The sequence below is a fragment of the Diabrotica undecimpunctata genome, chromosome 3 (genome assembly GCF_040954645.1).
Source record: "Diabrotica undecimpunctata isolate CICGRU chromosome 3, icDiaUnde3, whole genome shotgun sequence".
Taxonomy (NCBI): Eukaryota; Metazoa; Arthropoda; class Insecta; order Coleoptera; family Chrysomelidae; genus Diabrotica; species Diabrotica undecimpunctata.
The window spans coordinates 21,132,889-21,151,902 of record NC_092805.1 but is presented as its reverse complement, the minus strand read 5'-3'; the positions used below and the strand labels follow the sequence as shown (position 1 = coordinate 21,151,902).

General features: G+C 32.8%; 1 protein-coding gene across 2 annotated transcripts in view; it reads left to right on the top strand.

The window, feature by feature from the left end:
- The window catches only part of LOC140436556 (anoctamin-4), a 97,704-nt gene that overhangs the window by 72,790 nt on the left and 5,900 nt on the right, over window positions 1–19,014 (top strand). For both annotated transcript variants that reach the window (XM_072525470.1, XM_072525471.1), the window contains exons 13-18: window positions 1,667–1,788; window positions 3,925–4,089; window positions 7,160–7,303; window positions 10,916–11,085; window positions 13,632–13,771; window positions 17,872–18,077. In XM_072525470.1, the coding sequence (XP_072381571.1) occupies window positions 1,667–1,788; window positions 3,925–4,089; window positions 7,160–7,303; window positions 10,916–11,085; window positions 13,632–13,771; window positions 17,872–18,077 (947 nt within the window). The remainder of the gene's footprint in view (window positions 1–1,666; window positions 1,789–3,924; window positions 4,090–7,159; window positions 7,304–10,915; window positions 11,086–13,631; window positions 13,772–17,871; window positions 18,078–19,014) is intronic.

Sequence of the window (19,014 nt, the reverse complement as noted above, 5' to 3'; positions counted from 1 at the left end):
CTTGCATATTTAAACTCAGCTAAGTATAGTACAACTTATCCAGAAAAAAACACATTCAGAAATAGGCGGGGGCCGATAATATATAATAATAATACACTACATAAACTATATAGTCCAGTCGTCAGAGACGAAAATACCAATGAACCTCTAAAAATCATACGAACAAGCTGAATTTTGCCGAAAATGTCAATTTGGGACGCTAAAAAATATGCAAAAAAGCTTACCACTTTTACGCCTGGGCTTTCTTTTAAAACCTCCCACGTAGAGGGGGAAAACGGAAAAAAATCGAATTACTAAGAATCTGTACGCTATAGAAAAAAATGTTTTAAATAAAAAATGTAGCTAGATAATTTTGAACAAAAACGTTTATATGCATTTTTGTGTAGAATGAACTGTTCTCTCAGAAACAACGATTGCAGCGATCGGCAATTTTAAATATCAGTTACGCGCGCGAAACCAATGCTCAGTAAAATTTGTATCAGCTCGACGGTAAAAACTCAATATCTTTTGATCCGAGTATCTGTTTTGATTCGTATGCAATTTTTGTATTTGGCCGCTACTGAACTCAGTTTTAGATGTTCATCAATCATAGCATAGCAAATCAATAAATGTGGCGCAACTTTTGCCATTTTTTATGATTCTCACGAAATCAATACAATGTATCCCTTTCATTGACCGGCCACATTATGGAGTTTCCATAACTACAACCTAATCTTGAAAACCTATAGCATGTAATTTTAGTTTTGAGTTTTGGCAACAAATGTGAGGCATTTGAAATATACTTAAAAAACGCCGAATTTATACTTTCACATTACAAACAGTCTAAAACATTTAAAACTGCTCTTTTTTAATTACAGTAGTACGTTTTTGAAACGTACTTAACTTCTGCTATAAATTACACTCAAAACCGTCTTGTAGGAGGCATTTCCCGTGACGTGCAATCATTTGTAATGTAAAACTTTAAATTCTGCGTCATATTTCAAATGTCTCATATTTGTGGCCAAAATAAAAATCGAATTTTCATGTTAAAGGTTTTGAAGACTGGTCTCCAACATTGGAAATTTTACTACGACCGGTCAATAAAAGTAATAAATTTTATTGACCTCAAGAGAATCTTAAAAAATGCCAAAAATCGCATAATTTATTGAACAGCATTATAAAAACTGACTTCATTTGTGGTAAAATACAAAAATTCCATACAAAAGCTGCACTCTTCACCTGTAAAACTCATTTTGATTTTTGTCGATAGGATACTCTGCTCAAAAGATATCGATTTTTTACCGTCAAGTTGATACAAATTTTATTTAACATTGATTTCTACATTCTTTGTTTGAAACACTTTTTTCTACGGTACGTATTCTTGGTAAATCGATTATTTTGCATTTTTACCCCCCTACGAGGGAGGTTTTAGGGAGAAGACCGGGGGTAAAAGTGGTAAACTTTTTGCACCTTTTTTTGGGGTCCCAAAATTTATATTCTTTGCAAAATTCAGCTTGTTCGTATGATTTTTAGGTGTCAAATCTCTGACGACTGGACTAATAAAGTTAAATCTAAAATTAAAAGTGAAAAGTATTTTTAAGTTGAACTATACCTACTATAAATTTCTTACTTTATTGTGAGATTCACTATCTTGAATCTTGCTTCACATAATTTGTAACATTTTCAGAATTTGAAACAAGTGTCAAAACCTTTAGAACTAATCCAGTAACTAGAGACAAAGAGCCTTATTTGCCAACCTGGACGAGAGTCGGTAGATTGGCTATAACTGGCTCGGTGGTATTTTTTATGGTAAGTATATAGCGAAAGGGTACATAAGTAGGAGGTATGATAAGTGCTAAGCGCCGCCGCCCGTTGGCGCCACTATCTCAAGAGAAATTTAATATCGTGTAGATACCCATAGATGGCTATTGTCAAAATTTAAGCTGAATCGGACTGGTAGTTTTAGTTTGACAGCGTCTGAAGGCGGGCGTATCCGCGGATTTTAGAAAAATGGAAAAAGAGCAATATCGGTTGGTGAATCGATTGTTGTTTTTGGAAGGAAAATACGGCAGCAAAATCAAAGAGCGCTTATATGCTATATACGATGACTCTTCTCCTTTGATAGCAACCGTCAAAAATTGGTTTAACGAGTTTCACGTGGCTGCACTTCGGCTTTTGATGACCCACGCCTCGTTGCTCCGACATTGGCTACCACATAGGATAACGTGACAAAAATCTACGATTTCGTATTGGTAGACCTCCGACTGATGATGTGCGAGATAGTTGAGACTGTAGGCATTTCAAAACACCGCGTATGTTATATCCTGCATAAAATTTTGAGTATGAGAAAGCGGTCCGCGCGATGGGTGCCGCGTTTACGCACAGCGGACGACAAGCGTAACCGTGAAACCATTTCAGAACAGTGTTTGACTATATTTAAGAGTAATCCGAAGGATTTCCTACGTAGTTTCGTAACAGTTATAGAATCATAAATCTACTGATACACACTAGAGATCAAGAAACAGACGGAACAGTCGAAAAATTTGATGGCATCCGGCGATGTGCTCCGAAGAAGGCGAAGACTGTTCTATCGGCTGGAAAGGTTTATGGCCACCATTTTCTGGGACTTCATCGACTACCTGGAGAAGGGCAAAACGATCAATACTACACTAAATTATTGGGCGGATTTGACAAAGAATTGCAGAAAAAACGACCCCATTTGGCGAAAAAAAAAAGTACTCTTCCAGCATGAAAACGCACCGGCTCAAATCTCCTCCTTCGATATGGCTAAATTGGTCGAATTTTGCTACGAACTGTTGCTTCATTCACCATATTCTCCAGATTTACCCCTTTGCGACTTTTTTTGTTTCCAATCTTGAAAAAGGGCACTCGCTGGGCAGAAATTAAAGTCGAATGAGGAGATCATCGTCGCTACGAAAGCCTCCTTTGCAGAGAGCGAGAGAACGTATTTTTCAGACGGGTTAAAAGTTGGAGCGTCGCTAGGTTAAGTTTATTGAGCTAAAAGTAGACTATGTTAAGAAGTAAATCTTTACTTTTGTAGTCTAAGCACTTATCGGACCGCCCTAGCACTTCCAGAAATCAAGTAATATTGATATTAAATATTTATAAATTAACTAGTGTAACTGCCGGTCTGTGTAACTGTAGTATTCGCTCCATGCGTGACCATGGTACGGGTACCTTGAAAGGATGACGGCGTGCGTATCGGCGAAATATGACAAAATTGGACCTACCTTTTTACGCATAAATTTTATCAAAAATGTGTGCAAATACATGTTGCGTATTTAATTGTGCTAATAAAAGCAAAAATAGTAAGTGTAGTTTTTATAGGTTCCCAAAGATTACATATAAATTAGAGAAAAGAGAAAGATGGATCCGTGCTATTAATATGAAAAAGTAAATATCACATAACTTCATTTTTATGCAATTGAAACAGGAAAAATTTAAATAATTTACCTTAAATGATATTTTATAAGGCTTGAAGCTAACTGCAGAGTGCCTGAATACTTTAGCTTTTATATCATAACTTTTACTATTACTGTTTTTAATTATATGCTCTTTCACGTGAAAAACTTGATTTGCCAGTACTAGATTTTTCCCTTTCTTTTCCGTTTGGGGTTGAAAAGATATATTATGATGAATTTTGAGAAACCCAGTTTTTAATACTACATTTATTTTGTACATAAACTGAAAAAATATAATTAAAAAGTTAATTATTAATAATTGTCAATTTCGCATGTATTTAACAATGTCAAACATATGTCATATGTTTAACCTGAAAATTGGTAGGTCCAAAACTGTCAGATGAAGGCGGTAAGTGTCGCGCATAGATAAATAATATATATTACCGAAGTGTCGCGTCAGTCACGCACGGAGCGAATACCGTTTAAAAAAATATTCTGATTATTATTGTTTTATATTTTTTAGGTATGTGTTATATTATGTGCAGTATTAGGAACAATAATTTATAGACTGTCTTTAGTATCAGTAATTTATGGAAGTAAATCAGCCTTCTTACAAAAACATGCCAAAATCGTTACCTCTGTTTCTGCTGCCGTTATTAATTTAATAATTATTATGTTTTTAACTAAGGTAAGTTCTTGAAACGTATTCACTTTAAGATTGTACAATATACATAAAATAAAAAAATATAAACCACAGGAGTTAAAAGAAAAAGTACTTATCTAGAACACAAAAAGAACATAAAAAAAAATTGGAAGACGTCAAATTTACACAAATACATGAAGAAATAAATAAATAATAGAAAGCCTGTAAGAAAATCTTATAGCTAAAGTCGCTAAAGAAACTCTACAGTGATGAGTGCCTTAAGAACTGGCAAAATAACGCAAAAGATAGAAAACATAATACGTTGTGAAATAAAAAGAGATGAAAGTAGTAGAGGTGGGAAGTTATCGATAGAAACCTCTAATTTACATTACATTACATTAGGACTATTGATAGTTTCCCACCTTTAGACGTTAGCTTATGAGCTAGTTGACTTCAGTCATAATATTACAAGTATGACGTCGAACATTAACATTTTTTAAATTTCGCATAAAGTAAAAACTGATTGAAGGCAATAAAGTAAATGTAAGTAAACAGTTTAATTAGTAGTAATTTGATAAATACAGAATAATAAGCTATGATAATTCTGTATTGAGAAGAGTGTATGCGACGTCTCAAATCACAGTTTATTATTGATCAATACTTTAATTTTGGATAAAAACATACTCGTACTTGAACTGTTTTTACTTACATTACGTGATACGTATTACTATGACTAAAGTCAACCAGCTCATAAGCTAACGTCTAAAGGTGGGAAACTTTCGATAGATCTAATGTAATGTAAAGTAAATTATAGGTTTATATCGATAATTTCTCACCTCTACTACTTGCATCTCTTTTTATTTCACAACGTATTATGTTTTCTATCTTTTGCGTTATTTTGCCGGTTCTTAAGGCACTCATCCCTGTATATATAAAACCGAGGAGAAATCAGAACTAGTGGATATATAATGATTTGAGAAAGAATTTCAAAGTATCTTCTTCTTCTTCCTCTGTATAAGCAATTCTGCTTGTTCATTGGAGGATTAATACCTCTATGGTAGGTTGTCACTTCATCTTTTACCCGGTCGTCCGATACTTCTTCTGCCGATTGGTGACTTATCTCTTGCTATTTTGACGACACGGGTCTCCTTTATTCTGCTTATGTGGTTATCCATTCTTTTTTTCTATTTTGTATCCATTTATTTACACACTGTACGTTACATTTTCTTCTAATGTCTTCACTTCTCTTTCGATCTCTCAGCGTATTTCCTCTAATTCTTCTCAGTACTCCCATCTCTGCCGTTTCCAGTAGCTTTTGCGTTGTGGCTGTGTCGGGTCTTGTTTCTGAGGCATATGTCATTATTGGTCTTACACTGGCTTTATAAATTCTTGACTTCATCTCAGTGTTAATGTGTCTGTTTCGCCATATAGTGTTATTAAGGAATCCTGCTACTGTATTTGCTTTTTATACTCGATTTCTCACTTCTTTGTCCAGGTCTCTATAGCTGGACAGTATAATTTTTAATTCCCGTTACTTGTTCAATACTGATGCCATCAATTTCTATTTTACCTGGTTGGTTCTTTGCTGACTACTATTGTTTTAGTTTTCTGAGATGAGATTGTCATATTAAATTCTTTTGCTCTTATGTTAAATCTGTGGACCAGTCCTTGCGGACTGTCTTCATCTTGGGCTATCAATATTGCCTCGTCTGCATAACAGAGTATTTTTATTTCTTTGTTTCGCATTTCTTAAGATGGATTACATCTTTGAGTCTTACTCTGTCAAACGCTTTTTTTAGGTTAATCAGACACAGAAATGCTGGTCTATTATACTCTAGTGATTTCTCAGTAATTTGCTTAATAACGAATATTGCATCTGTACATGATCTTCCACTACGAAAAACTTTTCCACTACACATATAAAATGTTAGTTGTAAGTTTTAGGGTAGTATTTAACAAGTTTATTCTTCTGTAGGCTGTTTTTATCTGCTTTTTTGAATAGTAGAATTAGTTCATTTATATTATATTAAGTTATTCATTTGTGTTAATTTCTGGTGTTTTCGGTTCTAGCGTCGTTTGTTCTCCCTCTGCATATAGCTATTTTAGGTAGTCAATCCACGTATCCTTTTCTATGTATTTTGGTTCTATTAGTTCCTTTACCTCCGTTCTTTGACCTCTTATGAAGCGCCATATTTCCTTTTGCACACCGTAAAAATCATGTTCTATTTCTTTTGAAAAGCGTTCCCAGTGATCATGTTTTATTTTTCTTACAAGTGTATTTATTTCGTTTCTAATTGTCTTGTAATTATGGTATGTCTCTTGTATTTTTGTTGACGTCTATTTCAGGTAAGCTTTTTCCTTTTCTTTACATTTTTTCTTCACTTCTGTACAAAACCATGGAGTTCTTCGCCTTGGGATTTATTTTTATTTATATTTCATTCACCAAGATTTTCCTTTGCCGAGGCTAAGATTTAATTTTTCCCAGCTTTCTTCGACTCCATCACTTTCTGTGATATATGTGTTTCTGCTTTTTTCGGTTATCTTTTTTGGAATAGGTATCTTGTGGAGTCATCCTGCAAGCTTTCGACTTTTATCTTTGTGGTGTATTCTGGTGTTTTGTTATCACATATATGTGTTTTCATTCGGATTTTGTACAATACCAATTTATGATCGCTTCCCATTTCTGCTGATGTTAGTGCTCTTACATCCAAGCTTTGAGACGGGTGTGACTCTCTAATCGACATATTAAGAAACAGGTTGAAACAAAATGGATAGCAAAACCGGTTAATATATGCGACAGATACAAGCGAGATCTATATTTGAAATTGGACAAAATAAGGTCAAATAAACTTCTTATTGATGGAAACATAAAGAGGGCAAGTCATAGTTAGGATAAATCGGCAGATTTTTGCTTGATAAATATGCTTGTTAAATAAGATCTTCACAAATAGACAAGAATATGTTGCACATTTTGAGAAATTTAAGGTTGTTTAATGCCTCATTGATAACAATGGCTCAATCAGTGTACGAGAGAAGATAATGACGTAGATATATATTTTTCATTTTATTGTTGACTTAAATAAATTTCTTACAAAGATATCTGTTTTTTTTTCAGTTTTATCATAGGTTAGCTATATATTTAACTACTTTAGAGAGCCCTAGAACACAAACCGAATACGAAAACTCATATACCTTTAAGATATTCTTTTTTGAATTCATGAACTTTTATTCTTCTTTGATATACATCGCATTTTTTAAGGTAAGTTCTCTACTATCAATTTCAAGCAAACAAAAAATGGAGTAGAGTCGTACATATACACTGATGAGTGTCTTACCACCCGGCTTTTTAACGTAAGAGATAGAAAACACAGTTACCTTGTGAAATAAAAAGAGATGAAACTCGTAGAGGTGAGAAATAATCGGAAAAACCTATAATTTATATTACATTACATTACCACTAACGATAGTCTCACACCTTTAGACGTTAGATTCGAGCTAAATCACCTCGGTCATAATTATTATGAGTAACGTCAAATGTAAGACGTATTTCCATTTTTTAATTTCGCATAAAGTAAAAACTGATTGACCACAATAAAGCAAAAATGTGTAGTGATTATTTAATCTAAAGTTTTAAATTATTAACCAAGAATAATTTCTACTATGATTTGAGGAGTTTCATACACTCTTGTCACGGAATAATTATAAATCCTTCGTGGATTAGTGGTAAGAATTCGACATTGCGATACAGACATCGCAGACGATTAGAGTTCAAAACCCACATGTGGTTTTCTTTTTTTTTTTTTTTTTAATAATTTGAATTTATGTTTAAGATTGTTTTGCTTTGAATCACTAAACAAAACTAAACAAAAACTAAAGTTAAAACAAAAAATCTTATTGACAAAATAGTATCGTCGTACTTTCGAAAATAAAGTAAAAACTTTTAAAGAATGTTTAAATAAGTAAAAATTCTACAAAAATAAAAAAATATCCGTGGCCACTAATCAATCGATTAGGAAAAGTCGCACTGAGATATTCACTGACGATGCGAGAATTATGTGCAGGACAACCATCGTGTTAAAATCATACGGAATCGAAAGGTATTGGTAAATTACAAAGGGCTGGGACAATTTCATTTTGCAGAAGTTCCAAGTATTTCCGCCCAGTCAACATACCGTCTATAAAAAATGGACCAATGACATGATTCCCTATTATGCCTCCCCAAACATTTACTTTTCGAAGACGCTGGGTACGAGCGACATAAATCTGACGAGGATTTCCTCGAGATCAATACCTAGCATTGATTGAATTGTGACGGCCATGCAATGAAAACGTACATTCATCGGTGAACAAAACGTTCTCTAAAAAATGTTCATCTTGATGTGACATTTCCATTGCAGTTTGACAAAATTCTAAACGTCTATATTGATCCCCAGGGAATTGTTCGTTGGATTTATGAAGTTTATAGGGACGGTATCGATGTCTTTACAAAATTTCACCTACTCTAAATCTTGGAATTCCACATTGTTCTCCGAGACGAGGTGTTGATTGGGTAGGATTTTGCTCAATACTTGCACAAATCAAAGTGTCCCTTAGTTCCAAATCTGGATTTACCTCCTTTCGTCTGCGAACTCCTCTTGGATCGAACACGGATCCATAAGTAAAAAAATTACGTATAATAGACTGAATTGTTGATCGTGCTGGAGCCGGCCTATTTGGAAACATATTTACAAATTGTTGTCTAATCATGTTGTCTGATAATCCATTCACATGCCAGACAACAATTTGCACTTTTTCCTCGACCGTTAAAATCCTTTTCACGAATTGTTTTTTCAATAAAAAGTTTCTGTTTACCGTAAAAAACACTTCTCGATGTGTTATTATTTGATAACATGAAGGCTTGATGATTTGGTTAGCTATAAAGCAGGTAGCTGTTCGCGCGCATCCATTCCAATGTCGTCAATTGTTTTGAAAATCATTATCTGTACAGAGGAATTGATATTAACACTGAAAATTTAGTGAAGGATTTGACATTAAACAGTCTTCAATGGATTATTTTCCATTCACAACTGAAGATTGTAAAACTGGAATTGAATTTGAAATATTTTGTATTTCTATTTTATAACATTGAAATAAGAATAAATTGTAAATAATGAGTTTTTCGAAAACTTGTTACCTAATATGTATCATATTTTCTATTATTTTTGATTGAGTATAACAAAAATTTTACCCTTGGTGTGAATTGAACCCCAGTCTTCTTATCGATAGACAACGTCTCTAACTATTACACCAATTCTAAATACAATAATTGTTTTCTGACTGATCATACCTATTTAGTTTAGTCAAATATTCCAGTTGAGTTATTTTTATTATTAAATAAACTTAAAGATTTATAATTTAAAATCGCTACTAATTAATGTTTTTTACTATAATATATCTTAATATATTGAATCATTTATTCTAACATCAGAAATGATTAAAATAAAATATTTTCGAGGTCATCCGTATAATTATGACTGAAGTCAAATAGACACGTCTAATAACTAGCCTTATCTCGTACTATCTCACAACTTAATGTGTCTTCTATCCTTTCCGCTATTTTGCCGGGTGGTAAGACACTCATCACTCTATAAAGATAAAAATGTAGATAATTCACAATTCTAAAATTAATATTAAAAGTTACTAAATGTAATTTTTTATTTTAAATAAGCTCTTTTTCACGTTTCAATTTCCACTTCGGAAGTCGCTTTCAAAATACAAAATATTAATAAATTATGTATTTTGTTACTTGGTAAAAAAATTCTTCTATTGTTGTTCTGAAGCTATTTTCTTGTGGCATGTTAAAGTAATAATTACTATTTAAATGGGAATAAGCCACAATTAAAGGTTAAATTAATTTTATTGATGTTTACTTATTCTAACATTTAATGGCCTTGATGTTTCACCTAAATAAAACTTATCGCATGCACAAGGTATTTTATAAATGCAATTCTTTGTCCTTTTTTGTCCATTGTTAGGTTTGGTTTAAGACAAAATAGATCTCAATGTGTTTGTTGTTTTGAATGTTGTTAAAATGTTGAATTTATTTCCTATCCTTTTAATGTTTTTCTGATAATCCTTTTATGTATGGTATTGTTATTTTCCTCGTATTATTCCTTGTGTATGCTGTAGGATCCCGTTCTAAGTTGTTCTGTCCTATTCGGTCGATTGTTAAAAATTCTTTATTTATAAACGATAAAGGATAATCATTTTTTAATAAAACAGAGGTTAACAAATGTTTTTCCTCCAAGTAAATATCTGTTCATACTGAACAGATCTTCTACACTAGCACATTCAAATTAGTTGAGGTACCGCAGCTAATACAAGAAACATTTCAAGAATTAACAATTCAAAACTGGCAAATCATTTACTTTCACGTAGAGAAGATTGAAGAAGGATATATGGAAATAGAGCACATTATGGACGAGGTGCAAGATTTAACAATCAATGATGGAGAAGATACTAGTGAGAGTGAATCAGAACTGTCTTGCATCTACAATCAGTCAGAATACGATAATTTAGGTCAACTATTACATTAACCCAAATTTTAGTTTTAATAGTTTTTATATTTATGTACTTATTTGATATTTACGATTTAAACATAATTATAAACAATCTCACATCTTACTTCTTGAGAATGTGTTTATTTAATAGTTTTTACTAGAACAATATTCAAACCGACCATTAGGACTATGACTGGACTATTGCAGTTCAAAGTTAAGGCAATCTTTTCATTTTTTGAAGAAAATTGGTCTACAGCATCTAAACACTATTTCTATTAAATAGCTATATTTTATAAGGATAGAATTTAAGAGAGTAATTATATTTTTTTTAGGGTAGATTTTATGAATACCCTGGTGATACTGTAACTAGGCAATCTGTATTTTTAAGAGTTAAAGGCGATATCTGTGATCCAGCTGGTTGTTTAAGTGAACTTTGCATTCAGCTGTCAATTATCATGATAGGAAAACAAATATTTAATAATTTTGTGGAGCTTTTTAACCCGTAAGTTAACACATCTAAATTTATTTTTCACAATATTTCAGTGCTTCAGTTTTATTCTTAAATCGTCCAGAATTTTATTTTATGAGTTTATAAATCGTCTTTTTTTATTACTTGGATTGAATTTAGTCCTAATGGAAGCAGCAAAACTCGCGGCAAATGTAGCATGGAAAAGAGGTCTAGAAATTAAAGCAGGAAAACAAAATATCTACGCTGCTCTAAAAGAGAAGATAACAAGACCGGAGAAATCAAGATAGAAAAGTACACTTTTGAAAAAGTTCAACAATTTAAATATTTGGGAGTAATTGAGAATGGCAAACATAAGAGAAGTGAAGAAGTAACCGAGCGAATATTAGCAGGCCACAAAACATACTAAAGATATCATAGGCTAATGAGGGACAAGACATTTTTCAGAAATACAAAACAGAAATTATACAGAGTTGCAATCAGACCAGAAGTTACATATGCAGCTGAGACAATGTACCTCACAGATAAAGATGAGTAAAAATTAAGAATATTAGAATGAGAATGAATGAATAATGAGAAGAAGAATGAACCGTGAACTAAGAGACATAATGAAGGGAGAAAATATAGTTAGATTTATTCAAACGCAAAGACGAAGATGGCTGGGAAACATAGACAGAAGAAAAACGATCTACTGATTAAGGTCACCAGATGGAAGTCTGAAACTAAAAGACCAAGGAGAAGATCCAGATGAGAAAGATGTAAGCACCAGGTCATGAGAGATATCAAAATCCTGAAAGTGAGATACTGGAAGGAACTACGGACAGATCGAAATAAATGGAAGAAAATTGCAAGGAAAGCCAAGTCATACAAAAAACTTTAACAATGCACAAGAAGAATGTAGAGTAATTCAGAGAGCTCTAAGTAAGAGCGGCAAACTTTCCACCAGGAATGAAAGGCCTTGATGATGATGATCCTAATAAAGAACGATTAAAAAGTCGAACAATTCATCAAGAATACTGCTCAGAAAAAACAGATAAATAACGATTTATGACAGAAAAAAACACTCTTTTATGACATTATTGTAAAGGTTTTAAGTGCAGTGGCAAGAAGTTCAACGAAATATTTTATCGTGTAGACAATGAGACAGATGTGCAGTGGCGTTGAAATATTGAACAATATGAAAATCAAATTTTATATTTGACCCCGGAAAAATTGTATTACTAACTTAAACAATAAACAAAATTTGCTTTAGAGATTATTTTATCTTTAAAACCATAATTATATAATGATTAGGATATACAGAGAGCTGATAAGAAATATTTTGGAAAAATTTGAAACTTAAACGAGGATTCCAAGCTAGTTTGCAATTCATTCTCATTATATTTTCCAGTCTCAGAAAGAATGATCCGAATAGTATGAATAACTACGAGTATCTGTACATCTTCTAGAAAGAATAATTAAACAAGAAAATATATTTACAAAAGCAGATTCAAATAATTCACAATAATTTCCAGCTACAACAGCTTCTAAACAAAAAGCAACTATGACAGACTTTAGCGACAAACAGTTCATTAAATATAGAATTTACCATTTTGAGGTTGTCGACAACTGAAGGTTGTCGTAAATCATTTACACTTTTGCAGAAAATGCTTGAAGAGGTGTGTGAGTGAACTAGAGGTATGAGTTCTCTCTAGAGGATTGTAAAAGATTTGGGATTTAAATGAAAAAAAAAAACAAAAAGATAATCAAGATAATCGACGTTGATTAATTAAACGGAATGATATTCGTGCTCTCCGTCCTAAGTATTTAGATATTATTAAATACTACAGAAGTAAAGCTAAGCCGATTGTATATGTTGATGAAACCTATGTACATACCGGACACATTACAAAGGACAGCTGGTAAGATGATAGTGGTAAATAATTATTCAAAAATATTTCAAAAGGAAGTAGGTTTGTTATCATACATGGTGGTGGGCAAATGGGCTCCATAACGAGTGCCCTTTTAGTTATTACATCAGGCGCCAAGTCGGGAGATCATCATAATGATCTGAATCAGAAAATTACGAAAAATGTTTAATAGAACAGTTAATCCTCAATTTATACTCAATACCATAATGTACAAGTTAATAGAGGTCCTACCGGTAATTTAAAAAAGCATATATGTTACTTTGGTTGACAAAAAAAATACACCATTTGTAACAACAATGTTAAAACCGTAACCGTATGAAATCGTCAAACGATACAAACAAAATCATATCCAATAGATATAATTTTACGTCAGGAGGTTTAAAAGTCTTGATGAAACCAGCGGTACCTGGTTAAATAAAGTTTCAGGTCAAATGAAGAGGTGAGAGTATGTAGGGCTAAATAGATATTTTTGGAGGGATCTAAATCCAGTTTTGGAGGAAAATTGAACACCATCCATTGAACTAAGTGGATTTACATTAAAAAATACATATTCTGCAGATAAAAAACTCATATAAAAATTTCTGACGATGATTGGTCAATTTTTAGGGTAGATTTTAAATTACCTAAATATTGGAAACGTATGTTGTTATTTTCATTATTAATTATTTTTAGAGCATTTTACAATTGGTGGCGAATGAGAGCACATAAGTCTAATACGAAGGATTTGACTAGACAACATACCAGGTGGGAAGAAGATTATCATTTACAAGACCCAGGAAGACTGGCTCTGTTTGATGAGTATTTAGAAATGAGTAAGAAATTTATTTTATCTAGTTAACGACAATACTGTTACACTATTTCTGTTCGAAATTCTCACAAAAATAGTCATTATTTATCTATTCATAAGATTATTTCCATCTTTATGGCTTAAGTATCATCATCATAAGCCATTTGAGTCCACTGCAGACATACGCCTCCCGTATATAATTCCATTGGAATTATTTACGAGAGGAGGCGTTTGGAAAATTAATTTTAACGTGTACAAGAGCTCTGAAGGTATTATCTTTTTGCCTAATACCCTTCTCTCTCTCTCTCTCTCTCTCTCTCTCTCTCTCTATATATATATATATATATATATATATATATATATATATATATATATATATATATATATATATATATATATATATAGTTTTGGAAGCTGATACATCCCATGAATTTGTTTTTATATCTGTACACGGATCTGTACACTGTTACACGGATCGTACTAAGTATTAGTCAATATAACTTTTTTAAGAGTATAATTATTAATCAAAATTTCAAGTAAACTTAAACATCATTCAATTTTACACGAAAAAGGTACTCTTGGTAAAACTCGATTCCGTTTTCGGAATATTTTGATTTGAAAATTATGAAGTAATAATTGATGCTGGTATAAAATAGTTAGTAATTAAACAAAACTCACAAGAAAAAAATTAAATTAATGACTAAGAACATAAAATAAAATTCAATTACAGTAAGTGTTCAAAATGACCTCCGTTTTCGCGAATACACAAGTCTATTCTTTTTTCTGAAGATTCCATTAACCTTCTAAACGGTAGGGGATCAGCTATGATGTCATTAAATTGACGTTGAATTCTTTCTTCCAATTCTTGGCGTGAATTTACCTCTGTAGTATAGACTTTTTCCTTAATATACGACCAAACTGTGTAGTCCAACGGGTTAAAATCGCATGACCGAGGAGGCCAATGAATCGGAGCTTCTGCACCTCTACCAATCCATCGATTCGGAAAATGATTACTCAACCAATTACGACACCTTCTATCAAAGTGTGGTGTAGCTCCATCGTGCATAAAAAGTAAAGATCTTCGCTCGTTTAGCGTTAAATCTTCTAATATCTCGAATAAGGAATTGTTTAAAAAATCAAGATACATATCACCATTTAAATTTCCAGGTAGAATATGATAACCTATTAATTTGTTACCTAAAGTTGCTGCCGAAACATTAACTTTAAATGAGTGTTGGTAATGTGATACCCTTTTGACTTGTGGATTCTCATCACACCAGTAGTGTGCATTATGGGAGTTAAACATACCTTGTCGCGTAAAGGTGGCCTCGTCCGTAAGAAGAATGCATTTTAAAAAATTTGGATTGTGGGCTGTCCTTTGTTGCAATGTTTTACAAAAATCCACTCTAACCGGTAGATCATCTGACAAGAGCTCTTGGACTTGTCTGTAATGATAAGGATGTAATTGCTGTTCTTTCAGTATCCGCCAAGTACTTGAAGAAGAAGTATTTGTTTCTATATTCCTTACGCTAACTGTTGGATCTTGATCAAGTAAATTTAAAATATTATTTTCTTTATTAATTGTTCTTGTTGTTCTTGGTCTACCAGAATTTATTTTATTTGGTCTGACATTCCCAGTTTCTCGACAACGTCGTTCAACGGCTCTAAATGTTTTTCTACTTGGTAAGTTTCTTCTAGGAAACTTTTCTGCATAACGTGTCACAGCTGCACTAGAACATCCTAAACATTCGCCTAAGGTTAATAACATGTCAGTGTATTCAATATTTGAGTACATTTTGATTTGATTTTACAAATAACAAGGTTTCAAAACTCTAATTATTGTTGATTTATCGTCATAACAATAACGTCAGATTTCCATGGCACACTTGGAGAAAATAGAGGTATACCAATTAGAACTTTATCATTACTACCAGCATCAATTATTACTTCATAATTTTCAAATCAAAATATTCCGAAAACGGAATCGAGTTTTACCAAGAGTACCTTTTTCGTGTAAAATTGAATGATGTTTAAGTTTACTTGAAATTTTGATTAATAATTATACTCTTAAAAAAGTTATATTGACTAATACTTAGTACGATCCGTATAACTAGCGCCCTCTATGAGAATCAGATATAAAAACAAATTCATGGGATGTATCAGCTTCCAAAACATATTCGTATAAAATTTCATTACAATGTTGCCAGTAGTTTCGGCAAAATCGTAAAAAATGCGTAATTTTTTTTTGTCTTCAACGCCCTGTATCTTGAAAACGGATGGCGTTACAAAAATTTTTTGCTAAGCAAACCCCAATTATTTTTCAGTTTTTTACCTATCCTAGAGACGGGGTTACCTTTTTTGAAACACCCTGTATATATAATATGCAATAAAGGACAAAATCTGCTCGCGTTTTCTACCTCAAATAACTAAAAACAAAATATCTTGTGGAAGAAGACACAAGCATTCATAGTGTCTTACAAGTAATTACTTGTACCTTGTGAACGACTTAGAAAGTTTGAAAAAAATCTAGGCGTACCAATAACACTCGTTACGTTTGAATTGTAAGTGGTTCCTCGCGAACTTAGTGACAGCTGTAAGATCGAGTTGTAGAGTTGCGGCATATATCGAGGCGAGTGTTATCCATAAACCCAGCAGATAAGTTAAGATTTTAAAGCAGCAGTTTCTCAGATACCTTACGTATATGGCTAATTATCTTTATATCAGTGAACGAGTAACCCTAGAACTTGAGATTGTTTAATAATTTCAGACACGTCACGTCTGTGAAATAGCCAACAGGGCTAGGCGGCTGACTCGCATTGGCCTCCCTATCGAATGATTTATCTGCGTTGGTTCCAGTCCTGGTCCGGGACCAAAAAATAAAAAGACTAACGTAGTACCTATGTAGTTTACAATTCTAAATGGATCTGCTACTTAGACTAGAATATCCTGGTATCTGATCGACCTATGGAGGAGCAGTATGGCAAGAGATTAGGGGTTGAGGCTTGATGATACTCATAGTTTCGATGATTTTTATTTCTCATTATAGGTCTATTTCTAAAAAAGTACTTCATCAATTTTCTGAAAAATGTCAAAAGTTTTATACATATAAACGATGTAAAAATAAAGTTGTGTTTTTTCGTCTTATTTCTAAACAACCTGTGGAATTTATTAGAAACAAACGCTTCTTATTAACAGTGCAAGATAGCTGTGCTGGAAAGACTAAATACTAAACCAGAAATTATATTTACTATAAAAAAAAAAGTTGAGTTCCTTTTCCACGTTTTGAGAGGCACAGGAGATGAGTGTCTACAGCTTGTAATGCAAGGAAAGATAGAAAAGCGTAGGACGTAGAAGAATTTCTTTCTGCGAAATATTCGTGAATGCTTCGGAATGATATCGATCGAATTATTCTGTGCAGCAGTTTCGAAAGTGCAAATAACCATGATAGGTATACCAATCTGTTACCCTTTGTTAATGTTAATAGAAATTTCACCAATTGTAGTACTAATACTGCGAAAGGCAGCTAGATTCGTGGTGAAAAGCGAGTCGTGGGTTCGAAACTAAGCTTTTAAAATTGCTACTTGATTTAAATAAATTACCAGAGATGAGATAAGACAGGATAGATACATAGATAGATAAGAAGAAAAAGTACCCATTGAAATCTATTAATTTTTAAAAATGCCTACAATTTATAACAAAAAAGTATGGTGTGTCTTAATTGACACACCATACATTCAAATATACTCCTCGCGGTGTTAACAAGGATTTAGTTCCTATACAATTTCAATTCCCTAAGATGTTATAGGAACCGCGTCACGCTTTCGCAAGTTAGCAACAAGCAGTTTAAAAATTGAAAAAACACAACTCAGTAGCGTATGTCGAAGGAGTTATATTTATATTTACAAAAAAAAATAAAAATGTTACAATTTTGATCAGCAAACACCACAGGAGACGCTGATTGCAAGAAGAATAACTTCTAAACAATAAATAAATTTTTTATGGCACATATGATTGTCTTATTCAGTTAGATCAATTTAGGAAGAATTAAATTAAAAGAATTAAAAACTATAATTATGGTCTGTACCGCAATGTAAGATAATATAATACATCTTTTATTTTGTTTAGTTCTCCAATATGGATTCGTCACTCTATTTGTAGCTGCATTTCCTTTAGCTCCATTATGTGCCTTGTTAAACAATATAGCTGAAATAAGATTAGATGCTTATAAGATGGTGACTCAAGCCCGAAGACCGTTAGCGGAAAGAGTCGAAGACATTGGTGCTTGGTATGGTATACTGAGAGCAATAACATACGCAGCTGTTGTTTCCAATGTAAGTATGTTCTTAAAGTAGTAAATTGCATTAAGATGCCACAAGAAAATACCTTCAGAACAATATTTTCACTACATTTTTTCATGTTATTTCTAATAATTTCTTCGGTATTTGCTATTTGTGGCTTTTCGTTCTGTCTCCTTGTTTAGATTTTTCAATTCTAGTAATTTTCCAAAAATATAGTAATTCAAAACCGGGTATTTTATTTCAAAATATAATTAAAGTTTCTTAACTTTGAAAAGCTTTTAGAGCTAAGAAACATCCCGCAAAAAATAATTTCTATTATAAAGTCACTATATACTGATGCGAAATGTAGCGTCGTGACACACAATGGGATCAACAGTGACGAATTCAACGTACTTACTGGAGTTAGACAGGGATGTGTGCTTTGTCCGTTTCTTTTCAACATAGCTATAGACTATGTTCTCTCCAAACTAGACTCCGACACAAGAGGGATACAATGGACGTTAACCACACGCCTAAGCGATCTAGAATACGCGGACGATATCTGTCTATTAGGTCAAGGGTTCCAAGATCTGGCTTACCAATTGGAAACACTTTCCACTGAAGCCAATAAAATAGGTTTGAAAATCAATATTAGTAAAACCAAGTCCATGAGAATAAATGCAAGGAACAACACGCTATTTACTATCGACAATATGCAGATTGAAAATGTGGAAAACTTTACGTATCTTGGAAGTGTCATAACAGAAAACGGAGGTACAGAAGACGATATTCGTATGAGGATACGAAAAGCTCAACAAGCTTTCAGCACGCTCAACCCTGTTTGGAGATCTGGCGAGTATACTACAAGGACAAAGATCCGAATATTCCGATCAAATGTCATGTCTGTTCTACTCTACGGATGTGAAACCTGGAAAGTGACAAACACCCTCACAGACAAACTGCAGGTCTTTGTTAACAAATGTCTACGAAG